The sequence below is a fragment of the Corvus cornix genome, chromosome 4 (genome assembly GCF_000738735.6).
Source record: "Corvus cornix cornix isolate S_Up_H32 chromosome 4, ASM73873v5, whole genome shotgun sequence".
NCBI lineage: Eukaryota > Metazoa > Chordata > Aves > Passeriformes > Corvidae > Corvus > Corvus cornix.
The window spans coordinates 25,656,620-25,677,165 of NC_046334.1; the positions used below are offsets into that span (position 1 = coordinate 25,656,620).

A 20,546-nucleotide genomic window follows, 5' to 3' on the forward strand; every position below is an offset into this window, starting at 1 on the left:
TTTGGCGGATAGTCAAAGAGTACTCCTTCCACAAAATACTTAAAATAGTAGGTGTGTTAGTCCCCACAGGATGGCATACTAAACAGAGGTATACAGTTCAGAAGAGGGTAAGTACTTAGACGCAGTTTGCAGTTCACAAAGTCCAGGGAAGACAAACCCCAGACCATGTCATTTGGCATCTCTGGACACAGGATTTTTCTGGAACAAAACTGGCAGAGGAGGTAGAGAAGGCAAGGAGCTTATCTAGACCCTTATACTGCAAGTGCAAAGAAGCCAATGCTCTCTGCAAGAGGTCACAAAAGGTGTCACTTTCTCTGTTTTTTTCATACTCATTAAGTTCTTAAGGAATGTTTCTGCTCTCTCTAAAATGGATGTACAAAAGGAGCCCTCCAGGCAATGCAAATCATAAAAGCACCTAATAAGGCATCTTATCATTTTCTTGGTCCTCTATATTCCACATCATTTAATAATGAAAGAGACACTAATGACAAACTGTGGGAGATAAAGCAATTTCTTCAATTCTGTCCTACACAACATGCAAGGTTGCCATGCCATGAGGTTAGAAGACCCTCCTTTGCCTAAAAGCAAAGATGATTTTTACACAATCATATTTAAGACATTGCTTTCTTCACTCACAGATTTTAATTTCTTGGGTGTTTTCGGATTTTTTAATTATTCACATAACCAAAAAATTTACAAAATAAAATGACATCTCAGCTCTGTGCATTATTTAGAAGTCACAGTGGCTATCCCCATGACAACAAATAAAAGATGAGGAAAGGAATAGCAGAAGGAAGCAAGCTATTGAAAAAATCCTAACATAGGACAAGGATTCAAAGGGTGAGGAACAGATGGCCAGGGTCTGTGCAAAGAATCCATGACTATGGGGGAAGCAGAAAGGCTTGGATAGAGAGGTGGGAACACAGCTGAAAATAACTATAATGAAAGAAGGGAAGACAGTCAGCAAGGATAAAGGAGTCGGAAAAAGGATGAACACAGATGATATAATACTTAATTGAAAGGTAAGTGTAAATGGCAAATGACAGGTTCTAGGGCATAAAAAGAAAAAAAAAAAAGCAGAATTTACAAACATTGTGTATGTATGATAGCAGAGGGTCACATCTGGACAGTGACTTACTTTCCCACACACCAGCTGTAGAAAAGCCCGATTGCAAAGAAGCACAGTAGCAGATGGAGTATTTCAATCCTTGGAGCAACCTTGGGGATGTCTTTCAGGGGAACTGGCAAACAATTTCGCAAGGAACATTAACCACTCTCAGAGAAATCTGACTCCTGCCAACAGCAGTGAGACCCATCCAGAGAAAATGATACTGTCTCCCCTCTATGTTTCTTGAGAGAGATGTCTGGGCTGACACAGGACCAAGTGCACTTCTGCCACAAGTGTAACTGACCAGGTGTGGAAAAGAAGTACAGAGAGAGTCTACTCCACCACAAAGTTTCATTCCAATCTGACTGCTCTGAATCAGCACATGATTAAGCAAGATGCAAGAAAGCAGCAAAAACATCATCTAGGTGAAAGAAGGAGGAGAGGAGACTAAATAATTCAAAATTAATAAGTTAAAAATGTTCTCCACAAGAGCATTTCATGTTTTCAAAACACAGTGGGAGCCTGCAAGAAGATAGTTTAATGAAGAAAATAACTAGCATCTATAAAACAGGAGAGTTGGGGAACAATTTCTTTAATTTTACAGACCAGTCTGATCAATTAAATGACCACTACCCTTAGATATTAATTCAATCCAAAGTCCCTCAAAGGGATGATTTTTCTTACTCTGCAAAGGTCTCACAACGCTAAGCTAAACATTTGTGCAGCAGTTTGAGTGTGCAAAGTGCTACGTGCTGATAACCATCAGTTCCATCACAGAACTTGGGGTCTGGTTTGTATCAAAGGACACAGATTAGACGTACACACATAATTTATAATCTAGTATGATTGCATTAATACCAGGGATCCACTTCAGCAAGCCACTGATGTACACCTGGAAGAGGAACACTTAACCCCCAACAAACAACAGCAGCAGGTTTCAGTTCCATTCCATGTCAAAACCTGCCTGATAAGACTTTTATTCTAGAATAAAAAAAATACGTTGTTTTTTTCCTCCGGCAAAAGTTTTTGTTGGTCCTATGCCTTCTGGTTCCGTTTTTAACCACTCTAACCACCAGTATCCCACAAACATGTAGCTTGTCTCACCAGCATATTAAAATATCTGCAAACCTAGTGTAAGCCATGCAAACCCGGCTCCTGAGTATGTTCACTGGGCAAGAATCAAGCCAAGGTCTCACATGCTAACCACCAAGAGTGCTCACAGCTGTTAGCCCACTATCATTATGGTCTGAAAGAGAAATAGCATCCATTTCGTTTTCTTCTGGCCAAACACTCAACCAAAAATGGTATTAAAAATGACTGCTCTTGTGAGCACCACTCACTGTGGCACTACAGAAGAATTAAAGACACATATTTTTTAATTATTTCTAACTTGCAAAGTTATTTGCTGTGGGTTTGAAGCTCGCTGTGCTTTATTTCAGTAAAATGCAAAGCTAGTTTGCTTTTGGCTTAAACAAAAGCAGTTCAAGAGGTTTAGGGTAACATTTGCAGTAGATAGGTGTATTTCTTTTCTATGTGAAAACGAACTCACTACTGAAAAACTTAAGTGGAATTGACAGAAGGCATGGAGAGAAAGTACTTCAAAGCATTCCTCTAGATTTTAAAGAGAGATAACGAAAAATTGAAGCCAAAAAACAGACTAATAATATATAGAGAGGAAAAATATAGATTAACAAAGAACAATCTGAAAATACTGAAAACAGACCTGTTGTGTTGAAAGAAAGGCAAAGAACATTATACTGAAAGAAACCACTTAACAATTAGTGTTGACTAAAACTTAAAGAGGAAGAAAAATCCCAAAGGGCAGCACATTGAAGGGCAGAACTGCTTTCTAAAGTACTACACTAAGCAAGCATTCAGCCACTCAAGTCACATATCCATACTTCCCAGGGTTTCCAAATACACACAAGCAAACTTTGCAGCCAGCTAATTACAGTCACAGCAGCATGGAGAGCACTGTGACCTGCAGTACTGTGGCTTCTGCTCTGATCTCAGGATGTCACGTACCACTCATGAAATGCTGTTTCTCCATATAATCCACCCAGTCAACTGAACTATAGTAGAAGCAGCCACCACTGGGACTTCAGTCAGGAATGTGATAAACTCTTAGTGAGGCACAAACAGCAAACATACACTCACTACATAAATACAATTAAGATCTATTATTTTTATCTTTTAACATTTGTGAAAGGAAGATAAAGCAGCATGCAAGATCTTACCCTGAGTCACTCGAAGTCATTTCAGCAATATGAAGTAGGGATTTGTGTTTGGTGGGACTTAGAAGGAGCAACTTGGAGACTCCAATACTTCAGGAAATATAGGTAAGAACAAGAGTAGAGATCAAAGCAAGATAGAGTAAGAATTTTTAACTCCTGAACTGAAGAATAAACAAGATTTTTTCAGCAAGAGAACACCATAAAATGGAAAGAAAACAGACTGTAGAAAAAAATCTTGGAATAGTTAGGGCCCGCCACATTTCTGTATTCATAAGAACCTTTTTTTTTTTTAAATACTGCAATATAGGTATACTGGGAAAATATTCAATCCAACAACTCTCTTCTCTTTATGCACGATACAAATTTGACAATTTAACCATAAAAAGATTACCTAATTTTTAATGCAATCTTTGAAAGTGTCAATTCAAAAACTTGGGAGAAGATGGGGAATAAACTAGATTCCTTGATCAAGGGAAGGTCTTCCTCCTGACACTCATTTACCCTGATCTCAGAGACCCCTGAGGCTGGTCTTATTAGTGAAGACTGATGCGAAGAAGGCATTCAGTAGCTCTGCCTTCTCTGCATCCTCTGATACCAGGGTCCCCCCTTCATTTACTAATGGGCCCACATTATCCTCTGTTTTTTACATATTTGAAATACCTCTTTCTGTCATCCTTGACATCCTTGGCCAGATCTAATTTTAGATGCGCCTTGGTCTATAAAGTCTCATTTCTATTTCTCCTGACCACCTCTCAATACTCACTCCAAGTGGCCTAGCCTTGCTTCTGTCTCCTCCTTTTGCTTTTACTTGAGTAACAACAGGAGTTCTTTATTCATCCATGGAGGTTTCTTGTGCCCTTGGCGTGACTTTCTCCTCACTGGGATGCATTCACTATTCTTGAGCCAGCAGGAAGTGAGCCTTGCTCATCAACCAACTCTCCTGGACCCCTCTTCCCTGCAGAGCCTGGCTCCAATGGGATTCTTCCAAGAATATCCCTAAAGAAGCTAAAGTTAGCTCAGCTGAAGTTCATGGTCATCATCTTGCTTGCTGTCCTGCTACCTCTTCACCCGACACTGAACTCTACAGTCTCATGGTCAGTACAGCCAAGGCTGCCCCAACCTTCACATCCCCAACACGACTTCCTTGTCGGTTAGTATGAGGTCAAGCAACACACCATTCCTTGTGGGATCCTCTACTACCTGTAAAAGGTAGTTACTGTCAATGCTTTCCAGGAACCTCCCGGCCTGCTTGCGCATTGCTGTACAGCTTCTCCAGCAGATGTCAGGGTACTTAAAATTCCCCCACAAGAACCAGGGCCTGTGACTTTGAGACTTGCTTCCAGTTGCTTGTAGAAGGCCTCACCCACTTCCTCCCCTTGATCAGGCAGTCTGTAGCACATACCCACAATAGCGTCACTCTTTCTACTCTTCCCTTTTATCCTGACCCACAAGCTCTTGACTCGCTCATCATGCTCATCAAGACAGAGCTGAGTACATTCCCTTCCCCCCATAACACATGGCATTTGCTATTCAAAATGAAAGGATGGTGCACTACTTAAACAAATAACACTCACTCCAAAACACCATACTACTAATCCTGCCAAGGTGCAAGTTCTGTCTTTTTGAAGAAGTACCAAAGAGGTACCAAGTGGGAATTTTTTAGGTTAGCACTGTAACATGTCAGTGATTAAAAGGAAGTATCAGACACTCACGCTAAGTAAGTGAAGGTTTTTTCCAAGGGACTAAACTGAAAAAATATCTGACTCTCCATACAACTGTTTGACAAAGCACTACAAAGACTCTCAAAACTAGTAATTCTGAAGTTAGATCTCTTCACTCATAAGCAATATTTATATGTTTTGCTAGAGAATTCATGTGGGTAATACTGATTTACTTGCCCCTCCCACAAACAATTCATTTTGCATTTCAAGACTAAATTTAGACCTATAATCCTGATTTGCTTAACATGCTAACAGATGAGAGTGAGATGAAACATCACATAGTAAATTAGGCATGGTTCTGTTCTCAGGGCATATAGAATACGAGATGAGTCCTTTTTTTTTGGCAAATAAAATAAAACATGTGGGGTATTCAGAAGAAAAATGAGAAATCCCCCCTCCACAGGAACTTTCACTCATCCATGTACAAACCTGATGTTGTTACCTGTAATTAATTTAAAGATATTACTATATAGGAAATCCCTCTACATTAGAAGTATTTTAATTCAATTATTTTCCATCTTTTTAGATTTGCCATAATAATTAAGTTAATTTAGAGAAAATACCTTGCCAAGAGCTTTTGTTTTTGCTTCGTTCATTTACAACACCATTTGATAAGTAGTGGTTACGCAACAAAAAATAACTGCTCGAGGCCAACCTCCTTAAAAGACAAAAGGTGAAAGAAACAGTTGTGCAGGCTCAATGAAAGAACTGAATTTCTGTGGCTGCTTTCAGAGTTGCCGTAATTGGCACGACCTGAGGGACAGATGGCTGTCTACTCAGATACAAGTATCAAGTACACCCCAATCAACCTAAAAAAACCCCAAACCAACAAAACACCAGCTGAAGCACCTCATTCAACACTGTTTCACAAATGCAAGCAATCTAATAAGGAAAGCTTAAAGAACTTCAAAAGACATTCACATGACTGACAGAACTACAGAAAATTTTCATACTTGGACATGAAGGATATGCCTGTTACTGCATATTAGTGTATTTAATAACCCTACAAGTCTAAGGTGGTAGTTAACAGGTCTGTTCAAGGCAGAAAGAACACAGAAAGATATTTTCCCTTGGAAAGAAAGGGAGAAAATGAAGAAAAGTTTTAACTTTTCCCTAAAGAGCTTTAAAGATTGCTATCCTAAGCAGCTGGACCATACACTTACAATGCCTTCAGGGACTAAGTAGAGACAGGCCCAAGCTAAAACACAATAATCATCCAATATTCCCTGAGCTCATGTTCTGCTTAAAGACTTTAAAAACCAAATCAAACTTTATTTCACAGACTTTTAGAAATGCCCAAATTCTACACTGAGATATTATCAGTAAAATAAAAAACCTCAGCAAAATACATCTATCAAATTTCAGAGTTTTGACAGCAGTCTTACATACTCACTCTTCATGCCAATTTCATCATTTTAAAGTAATGCTTAGACAGATAACCAAGTCATCTCCAATTCCCGATACAAAGAAGAGTCTTTGACGGAACTACCATGTGTTCAAAAATAATGAGCTGCTTGGCTGCGACAAGAAAGACCTGTTCCTCTCAAGTCTCCCTGCATAAAAATAACACATTTTGGTTTTATACTCTATTTTTTTGTTTGTTTTGTTGGTTTTTTAAAATTTTACTCCTTTCAGAAGAGGAAAATTCTATAGAGTGAGACTTCTATAATTGCTTGCTGGTAGTTTATTTCTGCATGCATGCTGATTTTCTAAAATAAAATACGCTGTATCAATTGAAATACAATATTTTAAGGGGAAAGTCAAAGTTCAAATTAAATAGGATTACAACTCACTGTGTCCATCAAATCCAACTTTGAAAGTAGTATTGCCTCTGACCTATCACCAGCCTGGAAGCTCCCAGCCTTACAGTACAGGCAAACTTCCAGACAGCACAGAACATTTAAGTCTTTAAAGTTTCTTGGGATACTGGGTTTCTGCTGATCTGCTGAGCTGTCACTCCCACCTGCCACACCAACTACAGGGCACAGGGAGATGTGCACGGCCGTGTCTGTGCCAGACCTGACTGGGCTTCTGCAGTGAGAGCCCTGTTTTTGCTCCCAGTTTCTTTTCATTTCAGATTAACAATTTCACTGCAATGCCAGGAATGGAGCCAGCAGCCAGAATGCAAACCTCTTCAAAAAGGTACACTGTGTGATGATATTACCTAAAAAAGTCAGTGTCACAGACAACCGTGTTTGAAAAACCTAGTAGTTTTCCTGCATTATATCAGAATGAATATATAATATAAACTCCTGAGGGACAGGAACAATATATCCTTTTTAGTACAGTAGGAATCTTCCTTCTAATGTACATTAGAATCTTTAGTTATTACAGAGACCATTTTGAAAAAAGAAATTGCTCTTAAATCATGACAATTTTACCTTACGCTCATCAAGAAGGAAGGAAAGGAAAACCTACACTTCACAGTTGCCATCAAGCTAGTCACATATTAACAGCAAGTAAAAGGAAAAGCATGAAATTCAACTAATGAACACCAAATTATGAAGTTGCTCAATTCCAACAGAAGCCTCCAGAGCACTGTATTTTTAGAAGTCTGCCATGCCAGCAGTAACTAAGCATACTCTCCAGGGCTTTGTAGCATGCCATGAAACGTAATTCCAGAAAGCTCTAATAAGTTACAGCATTAGAAGAATCTTCTCTGCTGGACATTTTAGGACTTACTAAATGCAGAATCATTTTAAGACCTCACCATTTTCCAAGTGCAAGATGCAGAGGTAACAAAAACTGTGGACTATTCAAATAAAATTTCATTAGCATTTTCCAGGAGACTAAGAGGAAATAAGCCTTACAGGATCAACAAACAAACAGGCATAGATACAATCAACATATTCACAAGGTTTAAATGATGCAAATTCTCAGCCTCTTGCCCTTACTGCTACAGCTCCCCCTAGATGGTTTGAAGTGAGTTAGTCATACTATACCAACTTTGCAGGAGGCCATTTTTAATGCGTCTAGTCCTGTAGCTCAAATAAAATGTACAGGTCAGTGAAAGCCAGAAGGCTGAAGACAGGAAGGAATCACTAATTGTCTCTGTTGGGAGAGTAATTACTAGGCAAGAGGAAAAAAAAAAAAAGTGAGCCAGCACAGAATGTAATTACCCAGCCCACTGGGGTGCAGACTATCAAAATGGTCAGGGCAATCCAAAGAAGAGTAACTAAATAAGCACAAAGCTACATGACATGTCCTCAAACAAGAGGGAAAAAAGGAGGCCCAGCATGCATAGGGGAAGACTGCTCTAACAGCTTAGTCAACACATTGGGATCCTGCCTACGTATTACAGAATCATAGAATGGTAAGGGTTGGAATGGATCTTAAAACCATCCAATCCCAACTCCCTCTGCCATGGGCAGGGACACGTCCCACTACACCACGTTGCTCAAGGCCTTCCTTATAACTGGCATTAAAAGAAAGACTGCTTCAGCAATCACAATTTTATTTTTCCTAGAAAGGAACAATTTATTACCTTTCCTGCAACGTAATAAAATTAAATTGTAAGCATACATGTGTCTAAATTAAAGAATGAGAAAAATGTCTAAATAAGTAATTCCTAACACAAGTCACACGCGTTAGTTGCAAACGTTCTGATGTACTTCTCTGGTTTGGAGGACGATTCTTTAACCATGCTATCTACTCCCTGAAATTTATAAAATATATATGAAAAAGATAGTGCTAAGCTTTCTAAAGGTATTACAGCAAACCTTACAATCATGATAAACCTTAAGACATTTTATATCTGCAAGTCCTTCTTTTTCGATAAATAGATGAAGAATTTTTAAAAACACACTGAATACAGCTTTTCAATGGATCATAATGTGAAAATATTACACCCAAAAAATAAACTGTTCTATCAAAAGCATTAGGCCATGGATTCCAAAGGTGTTGTACATGTACCTCTAGGAATACTTCATCACTGCTATGAGGCAAAAAACCCCAAAACAGTGAGAACCTGCATTTAGAACCATCAGAGGCTGAAAACTGCAATACACACCTGAGGCATGTATGGAGCTCTGCTAAGAGCTGATGGTGTACCATCTGCTGAGGACACCTCAACAAAGCAATGCCAAAAGCTTGCTCCACAGAACTAGGTCCCACCGACTCTCCCTTCTGATGCAAAGCTCCAGCCAGGGCACACAACTTGTCCAGTATCTTCAGCAACATCACCCAACTCCAAGCACCATCAGGAGCCTGCTACCCCTCACTGCTCATCTGTCATCTCTACAGATTTGTACCTCAGTTCAGGATTGGCTGCTTTTTGCCAGCCACTGCTGAGCATTTGTACCTAACAGAATCAACCTCCAAACCATGTGGAAATACCCTGACAACTGAGTGAGTCAGTCAATCAGATGAAGGAGGAGGCTGCTCACACTGAAACAATGGGGACAGCAGAAGTTTCCTGAACTTCAGTCAGTGGTCTCAAGCAGACTTTATTCAGCAACTTTCCAGTCACAGTATATAAGGAAGAAAAATATACCTAAAAGGATAGATATAAACCAAGCTGTGTCTTGAAAGAACTTTCTGATGGTTAAAACTCAAAAGTTTTTTGTGTGCATTCTAAACAAAGAAGGGTCTCTCCTTTTAATTATGTTGTCAAATATCTTCAGGAGGATTCAAGCCAGATTTCTCACAATATGAATGTGTTTTCCCACTAACTATTTTCAAATAATGTGCATTCCTAACATAAGCCTTTCCTAATAGAGCATTCCCTTAGTTGCTTTTTACTAAAATAAATTCTTTCATGTTTCATATTTCAGTGCTCATTAGTACAAACAATTTAATACCTATGAATTCACTTAATTTTGACAAGTTCATTCCTGCAGGGAGGTGGGGGAGGGGTTTTTTTTTTCCTTTTTTTTTAAACTAGCTACCAAATGTGAGCCAGGATGTACCCACTTGTAAATGACAGGCAGGATGTACCCGCTTCAAATTCTCCCCTTGGTTCAATATATGAGTCACAGGAAGTGAAAATCCCTCCTCTTACCAACCCTAGGGCAGGGATTTAAGGAATGAAACATCAACTAATCCTTTCTATCTTAACTAACACTGGCCCAATGCAATGCTTAGTGGGAGAAAAAAATTGCCAGAAACTCTCAAGTCTCTTGGTCATGAGTATGCTGAAGCAAGCACAGGGGAACAGCACAAAATGTCCGTCCTGTATCCTGCTCTAAAAAGATTCTCTTCAATCTTTGTTGCAGTGCAAGGTGACACCATTTTGCTCTCAGTTGGAACAGCAGCTCTAATACTTTTGGCTGCTACACTTTCCCTTGCAAAGCCTCAGAGCACAGAAGATTAATCCACAAGACACAACACCATGAGGAATGAGACAAATAAAAACACAGTGAAATGAATGGTTTTAAACTGAGCAGTGAAAGGGACACCACCACACCGAGGAAAGGAAGCGAACTGGTTGTTTTCCCAAGCTACTGAACGACAGTGCTCATAGTACTGTCAATAGTTACACTAACAACCACAACATCTTTGAAGTGCTTAGTATTTCAGGTCCCTCTCAGCACAGACACAAGTGTTTGCCCGAGACACAGATGAAAAAATGAAACAAAATCTAAGCTGAATTTGCTTATACTAAGGCTACATCAGAAAGACTTCTCTTTTCCTCACTCACAATTGTTACGCCAAGAATAAACATCTTGTTTTGTCAAACTATAACTGATCATAGGTAATTCAAAGCTTCTGAATCCAACAGCCAGGAAAATATTGATACAGAATAAAATCACATCATTTCAGCTTTTCTTAGGGAAGGAAGCAAACCAAGACCTAACTACCTCATCAGTAAAGCTTCCAAAGTTCTCTTGACAGGTGAGGTTACATTAAAAATTTCTCAATTTATAAACATTGTTAAAACATTATTTCTCAGTCCACACCGTTGCTCTAGTCTCACCATCTCATACCTGTACCCAATCTAACCAAATGCAACTTCCACATGCAAACAAACCAAATGTGTGTATAAACCCATCTAACCAGAATGCAGCTTCCAACACATTTCGCTTTTTCAGTGGTCCTCTTCACAGATGCATAAGCGTAACCAAGAGGTAACGAATAAGCACCTGGCAGAAGGCATAAACCCTTAGGAGCAACCATGCCACTGCAAAACAAATCAATACAAAATCCAAAGGGACCTGCTTCGCAATTCTCACTCGGAGCTATTGGAAGAAATAGTTCCAGCAGATGCTACACAAACTAAAGATATTTGCTGTCTTTGCTTTTCAGGAAAACAGGAAGAGGTCCAAGCAGTAAATCTGGGTTAGAGGGCACCGCCAAGATCCTAATTAGATCAGCACAAGATCTGCCATATATTTAAGTCAGGGATTAGTGCCCCTCTCCGAACACCTGCTTCCACAAAAGCAAGGCAAAAGATGGGGTCAGGCACGCAAGCTGTCAGGAGAAACTTTAGCATTGTTTTTAATTGCCATATCTCTGCACGCTGATGATGTAATAAATCCTTCCTGAAAAAACTCTAGGGTATACAGAACCCCTGTGAAGTGCAGCTTTAAACATCCGGACAAAACTGGCTTGATCTTCATTATGAGTCCTGAGTCAAACTTCTCTGCTTCTGGGTCTCTAAGACAGGGTGTGGCTTAATAATCACTAAAAAATTGGAAACAAAAAAATTGCTTCAAGAACAGCTCCTAAAACAGCCCCCCACAATCACAAGTTCTGTAAGATGCAGAATGCTATGAGCAACCTGGCTGTAACATTCTGAAGTACCAATGTATGCAGGCAAAAGTTCCTGTAGCAGGCCCAACTCGTCAAACATAAGCCTCAGTGCTGTGAATTAATAGGGGAATTTGCATAATGAAGAAGCCTGTTCTGCTCCTCCACATTATTTTCAAATGACAGTTCAGCATTTGGGATCACTGCTTTTCCTTGACTATTTATCCATGCCCTCAGGAAACAAAGATAATGCCTCCTGGCAAAAAGCCTTAATTGTAGCATGAACTGAACTGCTGGATTTTTAAACATGTTTTAAGTAAGGCAGCCTGATTCTGGCTTTTAACTGCTGAACAAAGAGACCAACTCATGTAGTTAACAATCAATCTGGACAAGACACAGAGAGAAAACACATCTCTCAGCATGCCACAAGCTCTATATGGGAATGATCAAAGACAAGCAACATGCAACAGAAATGGTACAATAGCTGACTTCTTTCCTCTGCTTTGTATGTTCTGACAAGAAGTTTTGTGATAGTCAGTGACTAGATTTAGAAGCCCTTAAGAAAATCTGTATGTGGGCACATCAAGAAGAATACAAACACCAAAAGAGCTAATTTGAACTCACAGACAGAACCAGTTCTCATCTTGTAAAAACATTCAGAGAGCTTTTCATTGAAAATGCCACCTTTCCACTGTGTCAACAGAGAAGTTACTTTCAGCTAGTGAAAATGTTTTTCCCTGAAATGCTGAAACATTTCCAGTCTCATCAGAGAAGCAAGGTAATGAAGACAAGTACTTTTAAAGACTCATAGCATCATCTAAAGAGACCTCTTATATCAATAAGTCCGTACGTCAGGAGCAGGGCTTGGCTTGCAAAAAAGGTTCTGGTAACAAAACTATTTCTTTCCACTGGAACAGTTTTATATTGCAGAATTGTTCATATCAGAATAGTATATTTCTACATAGAAATAACCATAAAATAACATTACAAATCAGTAACTACCTGCCCATCACACTTTCACAATAACAGATGTTTGCCTAAGTAAAAGTACATTTAAAGCAGTACAGCGTATTTTCGTAGGTAATTCCTGGATACTTACCATGGAGCACATTAGGCAGATTCTGCAAGACATTCCAAGGAGATACTTGTCAGGGTATGCCAGAGACCTGCTTGACCAATTATGTTTAAAATTCATGATGGGACTAGGCCCAAGGGCAAGGACAACAAATATCAACTCCTTCATTCAGCTACTTGGCTACAATACGGAGTATGAGCAACAACAAAGAGGATCCAAGAGCAAATCATTTGCATTCAGCAAAACAGTGGCACCAGAGTTTGGTGAACAAAGCAGAAGTTTTGGAACGTATTTGTTCAATTGCTCAGCTGGCAATTTATGTGCTGGCAGACTAAGTAGCCTGGTCCAAAACTTGCGTAAATATACTAATAAGTTGAGTAATTTTACTAGGAATTTCAGTTCCAAGTCAGTGCAGAGTTAAACTAATCTGTTTCAGACAAATGAAACTTCACTGGAGTAAGAGTCAGTGCATTGCTACTATCAGTGTATAAAAATTAATTTAAGTCCAAGGATGCCAGGATTAAGTCCATGCCTGAAAATAGTACAACCATAGTCAGCTAAATCAAACCCCTTTTTCAATTCAAGATGTGGAAAAAAAACATTTTTTTTAAATTATCTTGATATAATTGTATAAAGAAATAGCTGAAGTTGACAACACTGTACATAAAACAGCAGTGTGTGAGATTCATTCACAGCTACGCCTGAAGAAAATAATGTCTGTAAAAACGTTCAGATGCTACCAGTAAATCTGCATTAATTCAAATGATTCTTTGATGAAAAAACATAATGCTAAATAATCATGGGAAGAGTTGGCAGTGCTGTGGTACAATCACACCACACGATCTCATAAAGCTCATTTGTTCATCATCTTATTATATACTTCCATTGCAAATAAACTGATGAATAGATGCTTTCCCACTCCCATCAGAAGCAGAAAGAAAGACAGTTCCTAAAAAGCAGGAAAGAACCAGATGAATAGAACAGCAACGTTGCAACAAAAGATGCCCTGCTCTTTTGCAGGAGAGCCTCTCCTCCCCCTCTCCTCTGCCCTGGTGAGGCCTCCTCAGGAGTGCTCTGCCCAGTTCTGGGCTCCCCTGTTCAAGAAAGACAAGCAGCTACTGGAAAGGGTCCAGCAGAGGGCTATGGAGATGAGGAGGGAACTGGAGCATCTCTCTTATGAGGAAAGGCTGAGGGAGCTGGGCCAGCGCAGCCTGAAAAAGAAATGACTTTACAGAAGAGAGGGGATCTCATCAATACAAATACCTTAAGGGCAGGTGTCCAGAGGATGCAGCCAGACTCTCTACAGTGGTGCCCAGCAAGAAGACAAGGGGCAACTGGCACAAACACAAAGCTCTATCTAAATCAGAAAAAAACTTTTTTCCTTTGAGGATGACAGAGCATTGGAACAGGCTGCCCAGGGAGGTCATCGACTCTCCTTCTCTGGAGATACTCCAAATCCACCAGGATGTGATCAATGTGCAACCTGCTCCTGGTGAACCTGCTTTAGCAGGGAATTGGTCTACATCTCCAGAGGTCCCTTCCAACCCCAACCATTCCTTGATTCTACGATTCATGACCAATTTGCTCTTTTCTCCTGCTAAAACTGCAGTATGTGCTCACAAATTAAGCCACCGATAAAAGCAGATGAAAGCACAATGGCATAAGTAGAAACCATTGTCCCATTTACTCAAGTTATGCCTTTCAGGTGTCATCACTTCTAGGTTATTACCACATGATGGCCTACATTACATAAAAGACGCAAGAACATGCTACCTAAATATTTCGAGTCCTTAAATGATGCTTTGCTTCCTGACTAACATGCTTTCAGCAGCAAGTAGACAAAGAGTTTTCTCAAGCTCCAGCAAGAACCTCCGCAGTTTTCCTGACTTAACAGTAAGATAATGACAATGCCCAGCCATGAATGACAGATAATTCCTATAGTAATATCTCTGTGTGTGGACATGCACACTTGTACACATGAGAGATATAAACAAGAATGACAAGGGGGTGTAAGAAAAAGCAAACCCATTCAGATAAACAAGTGCTTTCATAAAACAGATTTACCTGAGACTCTAACTCCTCCAATTTACGCTTCCTGGCATGAAGAGCTTTACTTGGAAAAGCCCAGAAATAATTGGAAGTTCCAATTCTATCAGTGTCCACCATGCCATCATCAACAAGGCTTTGCAGAATCTCTTTCACTGACATCGAGGCTAATAAAAGCAAAAATATAAAATTAGAACCACATAGCACCTAAACTATGAGTACCACAAGCCACCATCTACAATCATCTATATTTTCCTCTAATAGTCAGCTAGCTGGAAAATTTCACAAGGACAACATGCCCAAAGCTTCACTTGAAGGGATGAATCTCTTTGAAACCAGCAGTTTGCTCCTGAACACTGCTATTCTGCACATCTGCTACCAGATGTTTGCAAAACACTGCTCGTAAGTATTGCACAAAATACATGCATATAACACTACAATACTATAACAAACCCATGGGAGGTACCTGAGAAGTTGTCTTGCAATCTTAATTCTAACTTGGATTAACTTGTTTAAGTTTCTTGATTGGGAGTGTAATTACATTTCACTTTGTAATGCTTAACAAAGTATTCCATAGCAGCAGAGGCACTAAAGCTATCTGTCTACAGACTCAGGAATGACAAGATTCTGATTTTGATTATACTCACTTCCAAAACAGAACATCACTTACACTCACAAGGATCAACATTTCTGAACATAACTGATCATTTCCTAGCAAATCTGTGGTATAATTCACCATTTTAAAAAATGATACCTGTTCCACAAAGCTAAGCAATTACATTATCCTCAGGTGCTGCAGATATAAAGACTTCTGAGCTCATTTATATATTTTGGAGTCCGACATTCAACTTCAAGACTACAGGGGATCCCATACCTTTTGGAAGCTATAGCCTGGATGCCAGGACGGCAGCATTTCCACATGTTAGTAATTTTTTCTTTTCAGAGTAACTGGGGCTTGGGTTGTATGGCTAAATGCCTTCATATGCAGAGACAGGACAAATTTGGACTATTCAAAGGTGTTAATGGTTTTAGAAACTCTAAACTCAAATTTACTGCAAATTACAATTAAACATATGGACTGGCAAACCAATCAAGACACCATCACATTTCTTCAGAAGCCCATGAATGCCTCTGTCAGCTGCTGACACAACTGAAAAACTCTGCTTTGTGATATTCACATCTGCAGTTCTCTCAGCAAGTTCATTTATTCTTGCAGTGCCACCAAGATATGCTAGTCAAGGACAGTGGCAACTACACAAACATAATGCTTTCCCACCCCTTTTGTAAATGAGCATAATAGGAAGAAGAATTAGGAACTTACAGAACAATCCAAGAGCATACAGAAATCCTCTTGAACCTAATTCTAAACCAATGGATCTCATCAGGAAGGCTTTTATTGAAAAGACAAACCCCTTCCACTTATAGCTGTCCAGCCATTTTGGAGGTGAAAAGCTGAACAGCACACTGCCCATGTATATTTGGACTAGCATTTTAAACACTTGTGACTTTACAGGTGGATATTTAATACCTGAGTGCACATAATGATTTCATACACTGAAAGTCACTGCAAGTCAGGCAGCTCAGAGCGTAAGAAAGCCCCCATCCCATGTCACTTTTAACACTACAGACCTGCCATTGACCAGTATCCCATTCCAGCTACATTTTCCATTACTAAACTCGCAAACCTAAACTTGTAGCCAGGAAAATTTACACTGTAGGACCTGTCCCAAAAATGATTACTTGCTCAAGAGAAACAACTTTTGTAAACACTTACTAATCCCTTTTTCTTTTGGAGCAATCTTCTCTAGATCCTTCAACTGGAAGACATCTTTCTGTACAGAACATGAAAGACACTTTAGTTCCAAATGACAGCATCATCTAAGCCTGGGTGTTTTTTACACTAAGTCAATGCCAACAGAATCAAGCAGGAAATGCACTGTATGTTTTGGTTTTGCTAGGGAAATAGCCTGCATATCCCTCAACAGAATTCGAACATTCTGAGAACTAAATAATAAGAAAAACACTATTATTGTAACAAGCCCTGTTCTTTCCTTTGGTGCTCTGTAGTCACTATATTTCATCTCAAGTTAGACTACAAAGCCCTTAAAGCCCAGGTTAGACTGTCAGCACAGATGCACCACATTGCTCAAGTGTCACAGTATTTTTTCCAGAAGATAAAACATGGTGGATTATATATGCCACCAATACAACTGTAGCTGAGCTTTTGGATCTCCAGGTTTCTTCTCCCCAGTGACCCTTTCCAGCTCTGCTCTCAATTTTTCTAACGTTCAGATTTCTTCCTCCTCCCATAAAATGCAGTGAGATACTTCCCAATTTCCTGCTGTCCCCTCTTATGGTAATAGACTTAAAATGAGAAGATGTGCATAGGTAGCACACAAAGAATTTAACACCACCTGTGCATCGTCATTCCTTGGCTCTACCTGGGGATGAGCCACCTGATCAGAGGTTAAATTAATGAAGTTTTGCCTCTGTAATTTATACCCTGATGTCACAGGGCATAAGTGAAATGCATGCCAGGATATAGAGTTCAGCTGCAGCTACAGTTAAGCTCCTTTTAGAACCTGTTTTCCCACCAATGTAAATGCAGGACAATTATAAGTTACTTACTGTTTCAAAAAAGATCTCCATCATGCGAGCTCTCTTCTCCTCAAAGCTCAGGCCTTTTTTCTTGGACTAGAACAGGGGAAAAAAAGAAAAAACAAACCAAGACATTCAGCAATTTGAATAATTAACATCTACTCAGAATTCAAATCTATTTCCCTATAAGTTGTATTTTCCATCCTCTAAAATACCTTACCAATAAGCCCAGACTTTCAGATAAATTCCTTCTTTGCAAATAATCACTACACCAAGCTCATCTATTAAATGAAGGGACCTACCTTTTAGTTCAGAGCCAGCCTTTCACATAACCCAACCTGGCTCCAGCCTCAATGTTTCTTGACACATACCAGTCCCAAAATCTATATTTATATAAAACTCACACAAATGTTTAATAACCCTTAAAAAGATAAGGAGTACCTTCTATTTTCTTTTTGTTTTAAGAATTGCCTTCCATCTTGTGATATACAGACAACAGTGTGAGTTGTAGGCCATTCAGGTTTTTTTAAGGAGATAAAGAGCATTTTGAGGTCCTAACCAACTTTATAATGTCAAGGTCACATTTTAAAAACCGTGCTGGTTTTATTTCTTTTCTCTCTGGTTGTGTGACCAAGCATTCAATAACTTGGGTTGAAATACAAGCAAAAGGCAGAAACGGCTATTCACAAACTGCTACCAGCAGTACAAAACTGAGAAATAGTCTCCTCTGATCACTTTCAAAGATGCTGTTTTGATATGCCTCTCATGAAATTAGGATATAAAATATTTCACAAAGAATTGGAGTTTTACTAATAGCATTTAGCATAGCCCTCAACAACCCAAAAGCAGCAGGCACAACGTGAATCTGGAAAGTTTCCCCTTGCCCCACTCCCTGCCTCACACACTGTGTGCAGATACAAAAAAGGGAAAGGGGGATGGAAAGGGCAAAATAGGATGTTGGCAGGAGAAGGTCTCATTAAAAAAAAAAAGCATATTGTTGCCCTTAAGTCAATGGAAGTGGGTAGTCTAATAACAAGATGCTTTGAGAAAGACATGGTTACGTTTCCAAGTCTGTAACAGAAAGGAGTCAACACCATTTCTACTTTTTAACACCTGCTTCCTTCTTAAGGAATACAACTGGGCAGCGCACAACACTTAAAACATACACCAAAAGCAAAACGGCCAGATTGATGTAATTTAAAAAAACAAATGTAAAAGCTAACTTATGCAGCTACAGTAACACAGAGACAGGAGCAGAAGCAATTCAATACTATATTTAACAGAAAGCACCATTACTATTTTTTTAGGCCCCCTCTCTCCTCTTTTAGCCAGCGATACCCTAGGTCAGCACTGCTGGCACTGCTGTCTCCTGCGATGTCAGTACATTGCAGGATTAGAACCTGGAGCTGCCACGTACATGCAAGTAGGAGCACGAACAGAAAGCAGACAGATTTAACTCCCACCTCCCTGCCTTCCCCAAGAGCGCTGACACCTTCAGCAGCAACAGGAACAAAACCCGTAGGCGCACGAGTGGAATGGAAGCGTTTCTGGAAGCATGTGCTTGTAGCTACGCCCCTCGGGCGCCAAGCTTCACACCACCACTTCAGCAAACGCAGCAAAACAAGGAAGCCAAGAGCTCTCTCGATGAAGGTTATTAACTTTCACATTAATTTCTCCCTCCTACCTCACTGGCAGGCGTCCCCACCACAAATATTAACCACACCAGGAGCATCCATTTCGCTGCCGCTCCCGCTACCCCAGGCAGAGAGAATACGGTGCTGTGAGCGCACTCAGGCACACCTGCGAGTCGCTCTGCCCGCTCCCACCTCCCAAAAGCCGCAGCCAGAGGCTCAGCCCGACCACACCTGGGCCCCCGTGTCTTGGGGGGAAGCAGCGGGCACCGGGCCCGACTCGAGCCACAGCACGGGGCTATGGCTACTCCTCCAGGTGCCGGCTCATTTACATCGCTCTTCAACAAACGAAAGGCACGGCCCACACCGTGGTGACGCTGCGCCCCCAGAACCGGCACCGTGGGGCCTCCCCGGAGCGGCAGCCCCGCTCCCCTTAGAGCCGCCGGGCCGGAGGGACGGCGAGGCGCGGGCGGCCGTCACCCGCCATCACCCGCCCGCAGCCGTGGCTGCTGCCGGCCGTGGTCACGGCTCCCTCTGCAGCCCCGCAGCCTCAGCGGCCGCCCAGGAAAGAAACCGAGAGGAGGCAGAGGGCGGGCGGCCCCGCTTACCATGGCGCGGGCGGGCGGCGCGGTTTGATTCCGGCGCACCGGGCGGGAAGAGGCCGGCGGGAGGCCGCGTGCGCAGCGCCGCCTGCCGCCCGCCCCGCGGCCCTCACAGCCCTCACAGCGCCCGCGGCAGCGCGGCGGCCGCACAAGACGAGGCTGTTTCGGCCACCGCGAACGTGAGCGTGGGGGTTTTTCTTGTTGTTTATTTTTCAGGTTTTTGTTGTTGGTGTTTTGTTTTGTTGTGTGTGTTTTTTTTTTTACCGGCCGGGTGGTGTCGTAGAATAAAACTGAGGGGACAAAAGAACACGTGAACTGTGGTCTGACACGACGTGTGTTGTACGGCTGGCCTGGCATAGGAGCCACGGGACGTGGAGAAACACAGCCTTCGCTGCCCGTGGAAGTGAAGGGCCTGGCCACATCTGATGTTGCTTGAAACAGTTGTTCATTGTGATGACTGTTCTAGCAACTTTTAATTACTGACAGCTTGTTTTAATTGTTATTTGTGTTGTAAATCACTTTCCTTCAGCTGCAGCAGTTCTGGGAAATTGCTTTGCAACAGCAGTGGGTTCATATCTGCTATGAAATCAAACTCAAATTTAGAGTTTAAATTCAAGCAAATGAAAACGTGCAAGCTGAGATTGTTTAGGCAGTTCTTGGGAAGATTTTCCGTGCCTTATGCAAGGTGACCCCTTCCCTGGAACCTGAGGTTCTTTTCTGTGCAGCCCATGATCCCATTCCTCATTGTGCACACTAGCATATTACTGAAAATGAAATGCAAATTAGGAAAGACATTTTTAATACTAAGCCTTTTGTTCTTTCATTCTCTCATGTGCATCTCATT

General features: G+C 40.8%; 1 protein-coding gene across 5 annotated transcripts in view; it reads right to left on the bottom strand.

Moving 5' to 3' along the window:
- MND1 (meiotic nuclear divisions 1) overlaps window positions 1–19,761 on the bottom strand; it is a 40,899-nt gene extending 21,138 nt beyond the window's left edge. Inside the window, exons 1-4 of one of the 5 annotated variants that reach the window (XM_039551510.1) lie at window positions 19,709–19,761; window positions 17,500–17,565; window positions 16,646–16,703; window positions 14,890–15,038 (exon numbers count right to left, since the gene is read on the bottom strand). In XM_039551510.1, the coding sequence (XP_039407444.1) occupies window positions 14,890–15,038; window positions 16,646–16,703; window positions 17,500–17,565; window positions 19,709–19,711 (276 nt within the window). In that variant the 5' untranslated portion in view covers window positions 19,712–19,761. Of the gene's footprint in view, window positions 1–14,889; window positions 15,039–16,645; window positions 16,704–17,499; window positions 17,566–19,153; window positions 19,312–19,334; window positions 19,667–19,708 lie in introns of those variants that run through there. The other 4 variants (XM_039551512.1, XM_010411811.3, XM_039551511.1 and 1 more) reach the window with 4 other exon arrangements.
- Between the last annotated feature and the right edge of the window lie 785 nt (window positions 19,762–20,546).